At 43.6% G+C, this 18,760-nt stretch overlaps 1 protein-coding gene across 4 annotated transcripts in view; it reads left to right on the top strand.

The window, feature by feature from the left end:
* The window catches only part of LOC127002010 (hemicentin-1-like), a 251,350-nt gene that overhangs the window by 117,528 nt on the left and 115,062 nt on the right, over window positions 1-18,760 (top strand). For all 4 annotated transcript variants that reach the window (XR_007755636.1, XM_050867330.1, XM_050867331.1 and 1 more), the window contains exons 57-65: window positions 1,755-1,943; window positions 2,953-3,146; window positions 7,025-7,205; window positions 7,985-8,095; window positions 9,100-9,291; window positions 12,732-12,871; window positions 13,494-13,806; window positions 15,234-15,340; window positions 16,450-16,542. Coding sequence is in view for 3 of the 4 variants with exons in the window: in XM_050867330.1 (XP_050723287.1) it covers window positions 1,755-1,943; window positions 2,953-3,146; window positions 7,025-7,205; window positions 7,985-8,095; window positions 9,100-9,291; window positions 12,732-12,871; window positions 13,494-13,806; window positions 15,234-15,340; window positions 16,450-16,542 (1,520 nt within the window). In the remaining variant the exon portion in view is untranslated. The remainder of the gene's footprint in view (window positions 1-1,754; window positions 1,944-2,952; window positions 3,147-7,024; window positions 7,206-7,984; window positions 8,096-9,099; window positions 9,292-12,731; window positions 12,872-13,493; window positions 13,807-15,233; window positions 15,341-16,449; window positions 16,543-18,760) is intronic.

Here is an 18,760-nt window from a genome sequence, read left to right as displayed (position 1 = left end):
GAGGGGCTTTAATTTTACGAAAACAAACCTCACCACATGGCAATTTTGGCTATCCCGGCCATTCTGAGCGAAAAAAACATATATGTCCGATTTTAAATATATTTGTTAAAAGAATACCCTTTGTTGCCCCCCTTAAGGGGTGGACAAGCTGCTGTGTCAAGGAAGCATGAGAATATAGTGAAAGAAAAGATCCCAGGCTGTATGCTTGAAAGTAGAAAAGGCCCTCACACTGCCTTACCTGCAAATGGGAAACTCTTCAAGCTGCAAAGGAGTGGAGTGGAGAATGCCCAAGGTCAGAGTGATTTACCCTTGAAGGAGGCACTGGAGGAAATTGAAGCTAGGCTTACTGAGAATTGGAACCTATATAGGGCTGTGTCGCATAGGAGTGGCTGACTAGAGCTGTCCTGAGGAGACGTGAAAAGGTCCCCATGAGGCTCTTGGCCTTAGCAAATGAATGGATCTTGCCATGTTACCTGTAGGAGCAGCAATTAGCAGGCTTTTTTACTTCTACACCTACTTTTTGTTGCCCTTGAGCTGCTTCCTTTGCTGTAAAAAAAAAGAAAATGTCCTTAGAGTAGGAAGGGGCCTGCATGGAGACTTGCTTGGAGGAGTCTCTGGGGTTGGCATCAGAGGATTGGTGAAGCAACCAGTGTGTGTGTGTGTGTGTGTAATTCACCTCTTGGTCTGCTGCGGGTCTCTCTCGAGACAGCCAGCTCAGTGACCGATCTTTGGGTACGACTGAGACCACTCACGCACAACACACCGCGACGAGGTCACAACTTCTTGCCTTATGTCGCGTACCTACTCACTGCTAGGTGAACAGGGGCTACACGTGAAAGAAGATAAACCCAACTTATCTTCACCAGGTCGGGGAATTGAACTCCGGTCCTTCTGGTTGTGAGGCAGACGCTCTAACCACTGAGCTACCAGGCCGTGTATGTGTGTGTGTGTGTGTGTGTGTGTGTGTGTGTGTGTGTGTGTCCCTCCTGGTTGAATCAGCATGGATGTCAGATGAGATGTCAGGTTATACAGGAGAGTGGAGTGCCATTTGTTTCCTTCAGTGACAAGTTCCATGCAAGTAATGTTTTGTTCCTGTTATTGGATCTTAGTCACCTTATCTGGGGGAAGGGTGCAGGGTGCCTTTACTGGGGGAAGGGTGCAGGGTGCCTTTACTGGGGGAAGGGTGGAGGGTGCCTTTACTGGGGGAAGGGTGCAGGGTGCCTTTACTGGGGGAGGGTGCAGGGTGAGATGGTAGTATAAGGGGTGAAGGGTTGTCAGCACATTGGGAAGCACCAGTGGGAGTTCTTCACAGCCTGAAGGCTGCTGCATCCTGAGCACACACTGGGCAGGCTGTGTCTCTTGGCCTGGGTAAACACAGGAGGGGTGAGTGTTTCTGGGGTACCTCTCACAGCCTCCAATGGGAATTTTGTTATCTTGACTGAAATTGAAAAGTATGTCTCCCTGTAACCCAAATGTTTAACGCTGTAGCAGCGGGGATCATGTTTCTTAATGGTCCCTCTAAGCGAGAAAAATGAGAAAAAATCATCACTCACACAAACCATTTCATAATATATATCAAAGCATTTGTGATCAGTTTATGCATCATCTATTTTGGAGGGCTTATATCATGGCACAAATTTGGCCCATTGCTGCTACATGGTAAAGCCACAAATTTGGCCCGTCGCTGCTACCAGGTTAATGATCCTGTAGTCATACTTTTTAACTTCACCCTTAATGAACTTCAAACTTTGCAGCTCCGTCAGTGTCGTGGAGCAAAGGAGGCTCAGCCATCGGTGTGAACGGCAGAGGAAACATTATATCAGAGAGAAACGGGCAGTGGCTGCGGGTGGTGCGCGCCGGCGGCCACAACGCCGGGGTGTACACGTGCAGCGCCGCCAACCTGGCCGGCCTGCTGGACGTGGACCTCTCCCTTGCCGTTCTGGGTAAGTGCTCTTGAGGAACTTTGGTGAGGTACCATGCCAGGAGAGGGGGAAAAATAATGGACTTTAATGAAAAATAAAATACAACAAATGCATATACCACATAAATACTACAGCTCATCTTTATGCTGTCCTAATTCCTAATGCAAGAGTTACAGAGCATATTCATTCTTTCATCCCATTCACTGATCACCTCCAGAGCAGCCTTCCTGCATCTGTATTTCCTAGTTCCTAATGCAAGAGTTAACCAGCATATTCATTCTTTCATCCCATTCACTGATCAACTCTGAAACAACCTTCTTGCATCCATATCACCTCCTTCCTGCATACAACTTGTACATAAGACGGGTGGCAGCTCTAATCCCTCAAACAACCGTCCTATGGCTTTGCTTTCTTGTGTTTCTAAAGCTTTTGAAACAGTTCTCAACAGGGGTCTTAAGCCTTAGTAAATGTGGGTGTGTAACTCCAAAATGTTTGAGCATATGTGCCCATGATCGCCCTCTGTACAGGCAAGAAGGTTCTGTCATGACTTAGTAACAATTGACATTTCCTCACAAAATACTGATCGCATACCTTATTGCCAGTGCCCCCAGAAATCATGGTCGCCCTCTGTACAAGCAAGAAGGTTCAGTCATGATGTAGTAACACATAACATTTCCTCACAAAATATTGATCACATACTGTGTTACCAGTGGCCCCAGAAATCATAGTCACCCTCTGTACAAGCAGGAAAGTACAGTCATTATGTAGTAACACAACATTTTCTCACAAAATATTGATTGTATACTGTGTTGCCAGTGCTCCAGAAATCATAGTCACCCTCTGTACAAACAAGAAGGTACAGTTACGACATAATAACACTCAACATTTCCTCACAGAATATTAATTGCATACCTCATTATCAGTGCCCCAGAAATCATAGTCACCCTCTGTTCAAACAAGAAGGTACAGTTGTGATGTAATAACACTTGACATTTCCTCACAAAATGTTGATCGCATACCATATTACCAGTGCCCCCAGAAATCACTGAAGGGCCTCCCAGCGGAGTGAGGCAGGGGTCTCTGGAGGGCCTGGAGGAGGTGGAGGTGGTCACCGTGACGGAGGGCGGCCACGCGGTGCTGGAGTGTCACCTGAGGAAGGGTTCGCCGGCCCCCAACAGGACGTGGACGCTTAACCCTGACACGCCTCTTCCCCGCCATTTCAAGGTAAGCAGCACTGGACAGCAAGAGCGCAAGATTTTCGTCCACAGGAAGCTGCCGTGAATAGATAACTGGGAGGTGTTTGTTACTTTCCGTTTGGCCTGCTTGACTTCTCTTTTGGGGTCCTGCTCTATTTTCTTTTGTTGGAGGACCGTTGAGTGTTGTTTTTTTCTTTTTTTGTTGTGTTTTGTGTATTGGCCTTGAGCTGCCTCCCCTGCTGTATAAAAATAAACAAATAAAACACAAGAAGTCCAGCTCCTCACCAATATGACTGACAAGGTTTTTGACCCATCCAACCCTCCACCTTGAGCTGCCTCCCTTGCTGTAAAAAAATAAAAAAATAAAACACAAAAAGTCCAACTCCTTACCAATATGACTGACAAGGTTTTTGACCCATCCAACCCTCCACCTTGAGCTCCCTCCCTCGCTGCAAAAAAATAAACAAATAAAACACAAGAAGTCCAGCTCCTCACCAATATGACTGACAAGGTTTTTGACCCATCCAACCCCCCACCTTGAGCTGCCTCCCTCGCTGCAAAAAAATAAACAAATAAAACACAAAAAGTCCAGCTCCTTACCGAGATGAATGACGTTTTTGACCCATCCAACCCCCCACCTTGAGCTGCCTCCCCTGCTGTAAAAAAATAAACAAATAAAACACAAAAAGTCCAGCTCCTTACCAAGATGAATGATGACATTTTTGACCCATCCAACCCTCCACCTTGAGCTGCCTCCCCTGCTGTAAATAAATAAATGAAAAAACGTGAAAAGTCCAGCTCCTTGACGACGTTTTGACCCATCCAACCCCAGCATGAAATAATAAGGACATCAGATGAAGCAGAATAAAGATGAAGAGTTAGTCTGCTTGGGGAACGGTTGAAATAATCTTATGGTGTAACAACATTAACCTTTGCGGGAGGGGATTTGATGCCAGGACCAGGGAGAACGGAAAACCAACACTGCCACCTGGATAAAGGGTTCCAGATTGATGGGTTGCGACTCATGGGGGCACCATTTCCGGATTATTGTACTCAGAGCATAGTATATTTACTGGTTTCTGATGCCAAACTCTTCCTCTTATGCCCAAGAAACATCAGGATCTAATTCTTTTAATGATAGCTATAAATGAGTTCTGTTATTGGAGCCCAGAAGACAGTTTTGGGGTAGGAAGTCGGGAAATATAAGCGGCTGACTTCTCTTTTGGGATCCTGTTCTTTTCTTTTTATTTTTTTTTTTTTTTTTTACTGAGAGGATTTTTTTGTTGTTGTTGTTGTTCTTGACAATCTGGCAGCGTTGATGGGTGGTTGCAGAGTATTGGTCGGAGGGTCGCGAGGCCTTACTAGAAAGAAACGGATTGGGAGAATGATATTTATAGCATCGTTTCTAACTCTTCCTCTGTTGCCCAAGAAACACCAGGATCTAACTCTTTTAACGCTAACTATAAATGAGTTTCGTTATTGGAGCCCATGTGAGGGCCACGTATGGGTGAAAAGTAGGGTTGTATTATAAGACATTTCATCACCCAGGAACACATATTTGACAAGCCTTTCGTAGGAGCTTTAAGCATTTCCTGTAGTTTTATGGCCCTGGTGGTAGTTTGACCCTTCTTCTGTACCGTGAACCTAAAGAAATGCTCATTAGAACCCTATTGATATTTGACAAGCCTTTCGTAGGAGTTTTGGGCATTTCCTGGAGTAGTTTTATGGCCCTGGTGGTAGTTTGACCCTTCTTCTGTACCGTGAACCTAAAGAAACACTCATTAGAACCCTATTGATATTTGACAAGCCTTTCGTAGGAGTTTTGGGCATTTGCTGGAGTAGTTTTATGGCCCTGGTGGTAGTTTGACCCTTCTTCTGTACTGTGAACTTAAAGAAATGCTCATTAGAACCCTATTGATATTTGACAAGCCTTTCGTAGGAGTTTTGGGCATTTCCTGGAGTAGTTTTATGGCCCTGGTGATGGTTTGACCCTTCTTCTGTACCGTCAACCTAAAGAAACGCTCATTAGAACCCTATTGATCCCCTCTTTGACCTTCAGAAGTAGATGATGTGGGAAAGGAAAGTATCATAATACCGACTTTAGTGTTTTAAAAATATACAAAACAAAGTGGTGATATCAGGGGGTCACTTTGGGTATCAAGGTTTTACGAAAAGCGTCGTGAGTGTGAGAACGATGGGAGCCACGGATCAAGGAGAGTGTATCAAGTCACCTCTCCACCCGAAATTGACCTCTATTTTGGCTATTCTTTACTATCATCTGTTGGGGGAGTGGCAAGTACCGGGCTTTTTTTTTTTTCCTACACTCTTTGTTGCCCTTGAGCCGTCTCCTTTATTAACCCGGTAGCAGTGACGGGCCAAATTTGTGGCTTTACCGTGTAGCAGTGACAGGCCAAATTTTCGCCATGATTAAACCCCAAAAAATAGATGATGCATAAACTGATCACAAATGCGTTGATATATATTATGAAATGGTTTGCGTGAATGATGATTTTTTTTTTCATTTTTCTTGCTTAGAGGGGCCTTTAAGAAACATGATCCCCGCAGTTACCGGGTTAACCGTGTAGCAGCAACGGGCCAAATTTGTGGCTTTACCGTGTCGCAGCGACAGGCCAAATTTTCGCCACGATTAAACCCCAAAAAATAAATGATGCATAAACTGATCACAAATGCATTGATATATATTATGAAATGGTTTGTGTGAGTGATGATTTTTTTCTCATTTTTCTTGCTTAGAGGGGCCTTAAGAAACATGATCCCCACAGCTACTGGGTTAAAAAAGAAAAGAACGAGAAAAATCTAAGTCTCTCATGGAGTTATAACTTTCCCCTCATGTGCAAAGGTGTTTGAGAGGCCATTCTCAGATCATGTTATGTGTGTTGTGTCTTTTCTCACTTGTCCAGGTTGATGTATCCCTTGCATTTGAAGGTATACAGTACTCTCTTCCAGTATAAAAGTGCTGAAAGTATAAAAAAGAAGAGTGTATCAAAACGCCTCTTCACCCGAAATTGACCCCTCTTTTGGCCACTCTATACTATCATCTGTTGTGGGAGCGGCAAGTAGTGGGCTTTTTTTTTCCCTACACTCTTTGTTCCCTGTGAGCCGTCTCCTTTATTAAAAAAAAAGAACGAGAAAAATCCAAGTCTCTCATGGAGTTATAACTTTCCCCTCGTGTTGAAGGTGTTTGAGAGGCCATTCTTTGATCATGTTATGTGTGTTGTGTCTTTTCTCACTTGTCCGGGTTGATGCATCCCTGTATAACTGTCTTGTTTGAAGGTATAGTTATAACTTTCCCCTCGTGTTGAAGGTGTTTGAGAGGCCATTCTTTGATCATGTTATGTGTGTTGTGTCTTTTCTCACTTGTCCAGGTTGATGCATCCCTGTATAACTGTCTTGTGTTTGAAGATATACTCTCTTGAAGATATACTGCACGGAGCGGCTCTTTAGTACACGGCAAATTTGATTCCCTCTAAAGAGAAGGAAAAGTAGAATTGATATCTCTCGTATTCAGGGTCTCATGCTAGATACATCATTTTTGACCCGGTAGTAGCGACGGGCCAAATTTGTGGCTTTACCGTGTAGCAGCGACGGGCCAAATTTGTGCCATGATATAAACCCCCCAAAATAGATGATGCATGAACTGATCACAAATGTTTTGATATATATAACGAAATGGTTTGTATGAGGGGTGATTTTTTCACATTTTTCTCGCTTAGAGGGACCATTAAGAAACATGATCCCCGCAGCTACCAGGTTAATTAGTTTGTTCTAAATCACCAGTATATATTCTGGACACCTTCCCAGGACTATCATACTATTCACTACTGACTCATTTTCACCCGGTTACATTTTTACTGTTGTGTGCAAGGCTCCTCACTCCTCCGGCAGGTGATGAGTGATGGGGAGCGGGTCGTGGTGGGCCAGGCTACAGCGGAAGACGATGGAACATATCGCTGCCTGGCCGTCAACCCGGCTGGCCAGGACATCAAACTGGTGAAGCTTGAAGTGTATGCTCCGCCTCGCATCAATGTGTCTGCCTTGCCGAGCCACATCACGGTGCATCAGAAAGGTAAGGCTCACATTTATTTATTTAGTTAATTAGTTAGTTAGTTAGTTAGTTTATTTATTTATTTATTTATTTATTTATTTATTTATTTATTTATTTATTTTTTTTTTGTGTGTGTGTGTGTGTGTGTGTATTTACCTATATCACATCATGGTTCATCAGAAAGGTTAGTCACACTTTTATTTATTTAGTTAGTTAGTTTATTTATTTATTTATTTATTTTGTGTGTGTGTGTGTGTGTGTGTGCGCTGCCCGTAGCATAGGCAGGCTCTCTTGAGGGGTCTTTTGGATGGCCCCAGCCTGTTAGTGTAGCAGGCGAATTTTATTTATAGTGACTGCCGTGATATATGACTCTTTGTACAGTGTTTACTTGTATAACCAACCCTCCTAGACTGCAAGGTTATCTTAGGGTAGGAATACTAGGTTACCAGTAGCGGGCTTTTTTTTATTATTGTTTTTTTTTGTGTGCCCTTGAGCTGTCTCCTTTGTTGTAAAAAAAAAAAAAAAAAAAAATACTGCAATGACTTTTCTCACTGATAAAGCCATGGAGAGGGAAGTGTTTCTTGTAAGACTTCTTCCTCTGCTTTGCTTTCATTCATGTGTTGAGTGTTGGTGTGTTGTCCATTGTTAAGTTACTGGATGGCCTTTCTTTCATACTGATAAAGCTATGGATAAGGAAATGTTTCTTGCAAGACTTTTCTGTGTTGTCCTCATTACGTAATATAATTTTCTTTGCTTTCATACATGTGTTAAGTGTTGGTGTGTCATCCTCTTGTTGACAGGTAGCGTGGAGGCTGCACATGCCCTGAAGGGTCCACCCCAGAACGCCAGCCTCTCCGCCGCCCTGAACACCACGCAGGGCCAGACCATCACCCTGCCCTGCCCAGTCACAGGTGAGGGGGGAAGGGACACACTGGCCTGACATGAATCACAGCTTTCTCTGCCCCTGTGTGGATAGTGGAGTGTTTCCCATATGGCATTGGTGTGCTGGATATCCCCTCTCAAGGTGCATGGCTTTACATTTTTCTTCATTGAATTGTAGCAGCCACTTATTGCTCCACTCCTGTAGCTTGGTGAGGTCTTCTGGTAGGAAATATGCAGTCAAGGGGTTAATTAGTTTGTGCTAAATCACTGTTCTGCTTTACTACTTGGCTTGCCACCTCACTCATAGCCTTGACTTATTGGGCCGTATTTCAAGTCCAATGCAAGAAGTTTTAGGTCCCTGCAGAGTTTGGGATGAATAACATTGTAGGAACCTGAAACTTCTGGGATTGGACTTGTAATTCAGCCCCTAAACCAATCTCTGTAGGGACCTGAAACTTCTCGGGTTCAACTAGTAATACAGCCCAATGAAGACAACAAGGCAATTCTCCCTCTCTTTTAAATGAATCTTAACCCGGTAGCAGTGACAGGCCAAATTTGTGGCTTTACCGTGTAGCAGCGACGGGCCAGATTTGTGGCATTACCGTGTAGCAGCGACGGGCCAAATTTGTGGCTTTACCATGTAGCAGCGACGGGCCAAATTTGTGGCTTTACCGTGTAGCAGCGACGGGCCAAATTTGTAGCTTTACCATGTAGCAGCGACGGGCCAAATTTGTGTCGTGATATAAACCCCCCAAAATAGATGATACATAAACTGATCACAAATGCTTTGATATATATTATGAAATGGTTTGTGTGAGTGATGATTTTTTCTCATTTTTCTCACTTAGAGGGACCATTAAGAAACATGATCCCTGCAGCTACCGGGTTAAGCTACATCTTTTTTCTGACACTAGATAATATTAGTCCCTCTATCAACACTATCCCTATCTACACCATTCTACACTATTCCTATCTGCACTATTCCTTTTCTTAATGTTTCTCTTAAAGTTTCCATCATTTCTTTCACCCGCAGGCAATCCCCCGCCGCGTCGCCTCTGGTACAAGGGCTCCCGGGCGCTGATGTCGTCACCCAAGTACGTGGTGGGCGTCGGGGGGCGGGACCTGACGCTGGTGGGGGTGGAGCCGAGGGACGCCGGCCTGTACGTGTGTGTGGCGGTCAACCCGGCAGGCGAGGCACAGCTGACCACGGCACTGCATGTTATCAGTGAGGATTTGATTCAGTGTTGATAGTCTTTATTTCTCCCCATGTAAATACTTCAGCTCGTCCCTTTGCTGTCCAAATTCCTTATGCAAGAGTTGATGAGTGTACAGGTAACTCTCGATTTACATGAGTATTGTGTCCTTGAAGAGGTCGCGTAAGTTAAAAACAATGTAAATCAAACGAGGTAGGTTTCTATTGAAAAATAAATATTCACTTCATTCAGTGGAGAGAGAGAGAGAGAGAGAGAGAGAGAGAGAGAGAGAGAGAGAGAGAGAGAGAGAGAGAATATCCATATCACCGAGACATCCACTCAGGCACTCAGTCTCAGCCTCACTCGTCTGAGGAAGAAATGAGGGACACCATGAGCGACTGGCTAATATTGGTACTGGTACCGAGCAGTCTGGTACCGGTACCGTACCGTATAGCTTGTACTGTTAGTACCGGTACTGGTACCGGTACCTGCCCACCCCTATTGTTGAGTAGCGTGGCAGCGTGGGTACTGTATTGTTGTTCAAGTGGCGCGCGGGAAGAACTGAGCTCAGCTGTGTGGTCGCGGCGCCGTGTGAGTCCAGTTGTGTGAGACAGCTGGTGGCCACTCCATAAAATATCACGTACAAGTGGAAAAAACGTGTAAATTTAACATTTATTTGGATTTTGGACCCCGTGTTATTTAAAAAACGCATAAACCAAGCTCACGTAAATCGAGAGTTACCTGTATTCATTCCTCCTCCTTCCCCCATATAAATACTCCAGGTCATCACTTTGCTGTCCGAATTCATTATGCAAGAGTTAACCAGCATATTCTCTCATCCCTTTGCTGTGCGAATTCATTATGCAAGAGTTAACCAACATATTTATTCTCTCATCCCTTTGCTGTCCGAATTCCTAATGCAAGAGTTAACCAGCATATTTATTCTCTCATTCCTTTGCTGTCTGAATTCCTAATGCAAGAGTTAAGCAACATATTTATTCCTTCATCACTTTGCTGTCCGAATTCCTAATGCAAGAGTTAACCAGCATATTCATTCCTCCTCCTTCCTTCCCATATGAATACTCCAGGTCATCACTTTGCTGTCCTAATTCCTAATGCAAGAGTTGATGAGTATATTCATCCCTCCTCCTTCCTCCTCCCCATATAAATACTCCAGCTCATTACTTTGCTGTCCGAATTCATTATGCAAGAGTTAACCCAGCATATTTATTCTCTCATCGCTTTGCTGTCCGAATTCCTAATGCAAGAGTTGACGAGTGTATTCCTTCCTCCTCCTTCCTCCCCATATGAATACTCCAGCTCATCTCTTTGTTGTCCGAATTCATTATGCAAGAGTTAACCAGCATAATTATTCTCTCATCCCTATGCTATCTGAATTCCTACTGCAAGAGTTAACCAGCATACTTATTCTTTCATTGCTTTGTTGTCCTAATCCCTAATGTAAGAGTTGACAAGCGTATTCATTCCTCCTCCTTCCTCCCCATATGAATACACCAGCTCATCTCTTTGTTGTCTGAATTCATTATGCAAGAGTTAAACAGCATATTTATTCTCTCATTGTTTTGCAGACCTAATTCCTAATGCAAGAGTTGACAAGTGTATTCCTTCCTTCTCCTTCCTCCCCATATGAATACTCCAGCTCATCTCTTTGTTGTCTGAATTCATTATGCAAGAGTTAAACAGCATATTTATTCTCTCATTGTTTTGTGGACCTAATTCCTAATGCAAGAGTTGACAAGTGTGTTCATCCCTGCTCCTTCCTCCTCCCCATATAATTACTCCAGCTCATCACTTTGCTGTCCGAATTCATTATGCAAGAGTTGACGAGCGTATTCTTTCTTTCCTCTTTCTCTCTTTCCTCTTACGCTAACCCTTCCTCTCTAACTCTTCCTCACTTGTTGTCCCTTCCTCTTTCCACTTCTCTTGCTCTCCTCCTCCTCTCTCTCCTCTCTTAACCTAACTCCTCCGTCTCCTCTTTCCTTCCTCCTTCCTTCCTTCCTCCTGTCTCATCCTCTCCTCTTTCCTTCTTCTCCCTTCCTCCTTTCTTGCCTCTCCTAACCTATCTCCTCTGTCTCCTCTTTACCTCCTTCCTTCCTCCTTTCTCTCCCTCTCCTCTTTCCTCCTCCTCCATTTCCTCCTTTCTTTCCACTCCTAACCTAACTCCTCCGTCTCCTCTTTACCTCCTTCCTTCCTTCCTCCTTTCTCTCCCTCTCCTCTTTCCTTCCTCCTTCCTTCCTTCCTCCTTTCTCTTCCTCTCCTCTCTCCTCCTCCTCCCTTCCTTCTCTCTTTCCTCTCCTAACCTAACCCTTCTCCCTCTCCTCTGTCCTTCCTTCCTTCCTTCCTTCCTTCCGCCTTTCTCTCCCTCCCTCTCCTCTCTCTCTCCTTCCTTTCCACCTCTCTGGTCTCTCCTAACCCAACCCTTCCACCATTTGTGTTGCCACTCTGTCGGTATGGCCGCTTTGCACCTCTCTGCATGAATGGATGCTTTAAACTTTCTATCTGCTGTTGGTCACCCTGGGCCCTCTCAACAGAAGCTCTCATGCTGCAGAGTCCTGGGTGTCGCTCGTGTCCACTTACGTTTGTGCTCCAGTGTGTGATCTTTGTCTTTTCAGCACTACATTATGCGTTTGTTTTTGTTTACGAGTGTTTTGGTTTGCGAGTAAAATTCCAGAACGAATTAAGGATGGCGTCTCCTTAACTTAATAAAATTTCAAATATTGAGGTGATTTATTTATATGTTATACCTGATCAAAAGAGACATTTGCAGACAAAAGCTGAAGGTGATTGATAAAGAACTTTTTTTGTTTTTAATATATATGTTACTTTTTGGTATATTTTCATGACATTTAACTTGCAACACTTTTCTTTCATACATGTGTATATAGAAATTCTTTTTGTTGCAATTTGAAGTGTTATTACTGGACTATATTTGGTAGTTAGTATGTAAAAAATCTGCAATTAGATTCATAAATATATATATATTTTTTTGAGGTGATGATGAGAAGTCAAATTTTCTGTAATAAAAATACATAAAAAAAATACAACTTCCGAATATTCTACTAGCACTACTCTACAAAATGTAGCAACATCTATGAACATCCATTCGTAGTTTTTAAAATAATTTTGCATCGTCTCCTAATAACTCACATTTTGAGAAAAACACTTTTCCTTCTCGTTGTGCGCCGGGGGGTGCATGGCTAGGTTCATGGATGGCTATTTTTATCACATTGTGAGTCGTACAACAAGCATGGAAATTTGCATGAGCTTTCCTTAATGTTGACACTCTAATAGGAAGAAAAAATTACACCACTTTCTGAGTAGATGCCGACCTTAAGCTCATAAACCGATGTATGACTATTCTTTAAAATCCTCAGCACCATCACAAGCATTAGCTTCACCACATCCTTTCCTTCCACTCTCTGGTGCTCCCCTGACCTCCCCTCCCCCACAGGACTGCCGGAGATAGAGGGACAGACCAAGGAGGGAATCACAGTGGTGGAGGGAGGAAGCGCAATACTGGAGTGCAAGGTGCGGCCACAGTACTCTCCGGGACCTTGGACGCAGCGACACCACAACATCACCTGGACCAAGGCAAGTGTTAAAGCACTGTTGGACAGATCTTTATACTTATCCAGTGACAGTCTTGGTGAGCCCTGACCAGTGCTTCACATGTTTGGTGAATGACTTGAGCATTTATGTTCGTGATTCTTGGAGTATATTAATAGCACAGTCTGTCAGCAAGGTATCAAAATGATGCAGTTTTCTCGGTTAATATTTTCTTCATCAGATGGGACCACACAAGGGTAAATACATGGTCAGCAGAGGACTTAAGCATTTCAGTTGTTTATGCCTTTAGGAGTATATTAATAGTCTGTCAGCAAGGTGTCAGAAGCAATGCAATTTTCTCAGTTTATATTTTCTTCGTCAGATGGGACCACACCAGGGTAAATACATGGTCGGCAGAGGACTTAAGCATTTCAGTTGTTAATGCCTCTAGAAGCATATTAATAACACGGTCTGTCAGCAAGGTGTCAGAAGCAATGCAATTTTGTCAGTTTATATTTTCTTCATCAGATGGGACCACACATGGTTAGCAGAGGACTTAAGCATTTCAGTTGTTTATGCCTCCAGGAGTATATTAATAGCACGGTCTGTCAGCAAGGTGTCAGAAGCAGTGCAGTTTTGTCAGTTTACATTTTCTTTATCATTGCAGTCCGGCCAGCAGCTTGAGAGAGGCATCAGAGGAGCTCGACCAGTGAGGGGCAGAGAGAGAAACTTGGAGCGCTACAGTGTCCATGAGAACTCCAGTCTCGGCTCCTTCCTGGACGAAGACGCCAGCTCACTCTTCATCCGGCAGGCAGCCACACACTTAGAGGAGGAGAATGACACCACCTGGTACACCATCTCCTCCGACGGCTCCTTCCTCTCGCTGCCGGTGATCACGGAGCAGGAGGAGGGAATATACTCCTGTCAGGTGGCCAATGAGGCGGGGGTTGCCCACAAGACCTTCAGGCTGGATGTTCTAGGTGGGTGTATGTTGTAATGTAAGTAGAGGATAAGGAAGAAAGAATGGAGGAGGTGACGAGTTTAAATATTTAGGTACGGAGGAGTCATTGGTTGCGGGTCTGTTTGCAGATGCTACAGTGTTGTTGGCAGAGAATGAGGGGACACTGCAGAAGATAGTGGATGAGTTTGACAGGGCGTGTAAGGGGAGAAAGGGATAAAGCTGGGGGGGGAGAAAATGGATCTGGATCTGGATAATAATGCGCAGGGCACCAAAGAAGGCGCATAACACGCACATTTGTTGGCTGTTGGGGGGACGGGGGAGCTGAGTGCGCAGGGGAGGGAAGTGAATCAAGTGTAATTGTTAGTGTTAGTGTGTTGTGGTGACAAGTGAGTATGTATTTGTTTTTTGAATGTGTCTATTGTACCGCAATCCAAAATCTGTTGAGGGAGGCTGTTCCAGTCACGTATGGTGCGTGGAAAGTACGAGTGCTTGTATGCGTCAGTGTTAGTGTGATATGTTTGGTATTTATGGATGTGTGTGTTACGAGTACGTTGACTGTTTGCCTTGTGTAGGTATCTTTGTGGGTCAATGTCAATGTGAGTGTTTGTGGAGGAGGTGATGAGTAAATATTTAGGTAGAGAGGAGTCATTGGTGGTGGGGCTGTTTGCAGATGATACAGTGTTGTTGGCAGAGAATGAGGGGATGCTGCAGAGGATAGTGAATGAGTTTGACAGGGTGTGTAAGAGGAGAAAGCTGAGAGTGAATGGTGAAAAGAGTAAGGTTAAGGTTTTTGAAAGGGCAAGAGAGCAGACCATTAATTTTGCATAGCTGTACAGAGTTAGAGCAGAGGGCACAACAAAGTGTAGGGTAAGGTTAGAGGAGGAGAGAACGGAGGAGGTGACAAGTTTAAATGTTTAGGTACGGAGGAGTCATTGGTGGCAGGCCTGTTTGCAGATGATACACTGTTGTTGGCAGAGAATGATGGGACACTGCAGAGGATAGTGGATGGGTTTGACAGGGTGTGTAAGAGGAGAAAGCTGAGAGTGAATGCTGGAAAGAGTAAGGTTATGGTATTTGAGAGGGCAACAGAGCAGACCATTAATTTTGCATAGCTCCAGTCCAGTCCAGTCCAGTAGTAGGCGTGGGATTGCCTTTGTAACGGCTCCCACTTATGACTTATTCTTGATTCTTGATTGTTACAGAGTTAGAGCAGAGAGCACAATGAAGCGTAGGGTAAGGTCAGGGGAGCAGGGAATAGAGGAGGTGACAAGTTTAAATATTTAGGGGCAGTCTTATGTAAGCATGGCAGTATGGAAGGTGAGGTGAGGGAAAGAGCAGTGAAGTGGCTTTCTCAAGATAACTTACACTTAAATCTATCTCAGCAATGACCTGTATATGTTAAAGGTGTGTAATTACTCGCGTCATTTCACATACTTTTTTCTCCAGTTCCCCCGGACATCGAGACGCTTGAGAGGCCGTCCAAGCACTACAGCGTGATCGTCGGAGAGCCTGTGGTGTTCGAGTGTGACGCCCATGGTGACCCCCCGCCCGAGGTTAGTCTGGGCACCAGTGCACTCGGCCCCAACCTTAACCTGTCCGCTGCGATTGACACAGATTTGGCTTTCAGTGGTAGCCTGGTAACACATACTCCCATGTCTTTCTCTGCCTCTGTGGTGGATAGTGCAGTGTTTCCCATGTAGTATGGGTGTACTGGATTTCCCCTTCCAAGGTGCAAGACTTTACATTTTTCTTCATTGATTTGTAGCAGCCACTTTTTGTTCCGTTCCTGTCACTTGGTGAGGTCTTCTGGTAGGAAATCCACAGTCAAGGGGTTAACCTGGGCTTTGGGACACATTTACCCATCTTGATACAGTGGAGAGATGCAGAAAAAAGAAAAAAAATTTACACACACACATACACACACACACAGGTCACCTTCCTCCTCCTTCCTTCCTCACTATTCATAAACCCATTGATTGTGCAAAGCCATAGAGAGTTGTGGCAGAGTATGACAGAGTAAGAATTGGCTGGAGGAAATGACAATTTGAATACATAAGAACATTAGAAGTCTGCAAGAGATCAGTAAGTATACAGAAAGTAGCTTCTGGGCCCATTGATTCTGGAAAGCTATATACAGTTAGGGCAGAGAGTATGACAGAGTAAGAATTGGCTGAAGGAAGTGACAATTTCTATACATGAGAAGTCTGTAAGAGGTCATTGTGATATATAGAAATTAGCTCCTGTAAACCTAATCTCACTATCCATGAACCCATTGATTCTGTAAAACCATACAGAGTTGGGGCAGACAGTATGACAGAGTAAGAATTGGCTGAAGGAAGTGACAATTTCTATACATGAGAAGTCTGCAAGAGGTCATTGTGATATATTGAAAGCAGCTCCTGTGAACCTAACCTCACTATCCATAAACCCATTGATTCTGTAAAACCATACAGAGTTGGGGCAGACAGTATGACAGAGTAAGAACTGGCTGGAGGAAGTGACAATTTGAGTACATAAGAAGTCTGCAAGAGGTCATTGTGATATATAGAAAGCAGCTCCTGTGAACCTAACCTCACTATCCATGAACCCATTGATTTTGCAAAGCCATACAGAGTTAGGGCAGAAAGAAAGAAAGAGCTTTAATATGGTTTAACTCCTACAGGTCAAATGGTCTCGCAGGAACTCCCCACTGGAGCTGAACCCCCGGCTGCAGACGCTTGAGGACGGACACATTCTGCTCATCACTGAAGCCGAGGTGGGATCTGCAGGATAGGTTTTTTCTCTTCCTTATTCACTTTCTAATTAGATCATTCATAAAGTAGTCTCATTATCACCAACACCAACATGACCACTGCCATAATTGTGGTGCTCCCTGCTCAGTCAGTCCTCTCTCCCAATCTGTATTTGTCCAGCTTTTGTCTTTGTCATAGCTGGGCACGATAACAGAAAACCTTATTCCCGATAACCGATAACTGATAATGGAAAACCTTATCGGTGATAACCGATATTCATTAACTGGAGACAGAAATATATGCGATAACCGATAACCGATACCCGATATAAATCCACAATTCCGATACTAGCTAGCGATAAGTCTGATAGGCGAAAACGATACTATATTGATATTTCAAATAAAAAAACATAGATGAATTAAAATTTTCATTATCTGTATTTTAGAAAACTTACAAAACCTGAAAACCACATGTTGACACGTACATATGGACGGTAATACTAGAAACGCCTGAACCGGTGTTGTGTTATTTGGTGTCCCCACTGTCAATGGCGCTTTTGTTTACAAACACTGGTCTCGTGAACTGCACATGCTCAGACCAGCAAGCATAGACCTGTACAGTCTCACAAAGCTTTTTAACCGTAATTAAAAGTTGCTGGAAGGCTGAATCAGACATACAGTACCACTACCACCATCCTCGCTGTTTCTAGAATGACACTCTGTATGAGTTGTATTTATATGTACAGTCGACGATAGAGAGTAGTGTCACGGTTTTCATAATGTTTAGCCTGGTGGCAGTATCTGGCAACTATACCACAGTGACGCATTCACTGGCGATGTTAGTGACGCGTTTCAGTGTGTACCGTGTGTGTGTGACCGTGAAATTATAATATTGTATAATATTATATTATAATATAATGTAGTAGAAATATACCAGATTACATGACTTCAATTTAGAAATGCGATAATGAATGTCATCTACATGATGATGATGATGATGATGATGGCGAGGTAAAACATCACGAACAGTCTGAAACACTTTTTCTTATTAAACTTTGAAAATACCGCGTGCAATGCTGTCCTTCACAGAGGCAGGCAGTGACTAATGCTCCTTACCATCAAACAGCAAATAGGCTTGAGGGTCTGTTTAACTCGCAGCCTTAATTCCCGTCACTATAAAGCCTCAAAGACAATTCAGATCATCAAAAATCTAAAATTATTTCTCCATGAAGATTACGTAATATCTAAGTATAAATACGTGTGTGTGTGTGTGTGTGTGTGTGTGTGTGTGTGTGTGTGTGTGTGTTGCTGACTAGCTGACCCCTTGTCGCTGATGGACATGTCTCCCGTCCCCACCCAGCCTCTCTCTCTCTCTCTTATTTTTTAGGTATTAAAATTATCGTTCCACAGCCACTGACGTGACAGCTCAACTGCAGTGCCTGCAGACATAAGGGCTTTAATAGAATACCGCTGCTCCAGCCATCAATGCCCACGGTCCACGGCGCCATCATGTGAACGTTTATAGCCTATTATTACGTATAAATTTTTTTTATAAAGAACAAGATCTCGGCTGTCAGGAATTTTTTGTTTTTTGTTTAAAGGCATAACAATCTCCCCTAATAAGTGCAGTATATTTTTAAATGTATCATAGTTTGATAAACAACTTAGAGTTGCTCTTTAAATTTGACCGAAACTAAAAGCTCGTGTCAAAATGTAGCAACAGAGCCTAAAGAAAAAATATTTATTAAGCGTTAGCGACGGGCACTTTCGATAAATATCTATCTTAAAATTATGTAGAGTGCACCTGTGACCACCGATCACCACAACAGTACGATTTCGATAGGATATAATAATTTTCATGTCGCGTGGAGGGGTTGCCAGATGTCGCTTTCTGAACGAAACTTACTGGACAGTGTGACACTACTCTCTATAGCCGACTGTACAGAGTGTCGTTCTAGAAACAGCGAGGATGGTGGTACTGTATGTCTGATTCAGCCTTCCAGCAACTCTTAATGTGTTAAAAAGCTTTGTGAGACTGTACAGGGCTACGCTTACTGGTCTGAACATGCACAGTTCACGAGAGACCAGTGTTTGTAAACAAAAGCGCCAGCTTTTGACGATGGGACACCAAATAACACAACACCGGGTGCCTTCAATACCATGGCATGCTCACAAACGAATATGGAATATCAAATTTGAGGCAGTGAATAATCATTTTTTGGGCAAAGTTAAATGATTTTTC

This window comes from Eriocheir sinensis, chromosome 22 (genome assembly GCF_024679095.1).
Source record: "Eriocheir sinensis breed Jianghai 21 chromosome 22, ASM2467909v1, whole genome shotgun sequence".
In the NCBI taxonomy this organism is placed as follows: domain Eukaryota; kingdom Metazoa; phylum Arthropoda; class Malacostraca; order Decapoda; family Varunidae; genus Eriocheir; species Eriocheir sinensis.
Note: the sequence above shows the minus strand (reverse complement) of the source record. Positions and strands in the feature narration are given on the sequence as shown.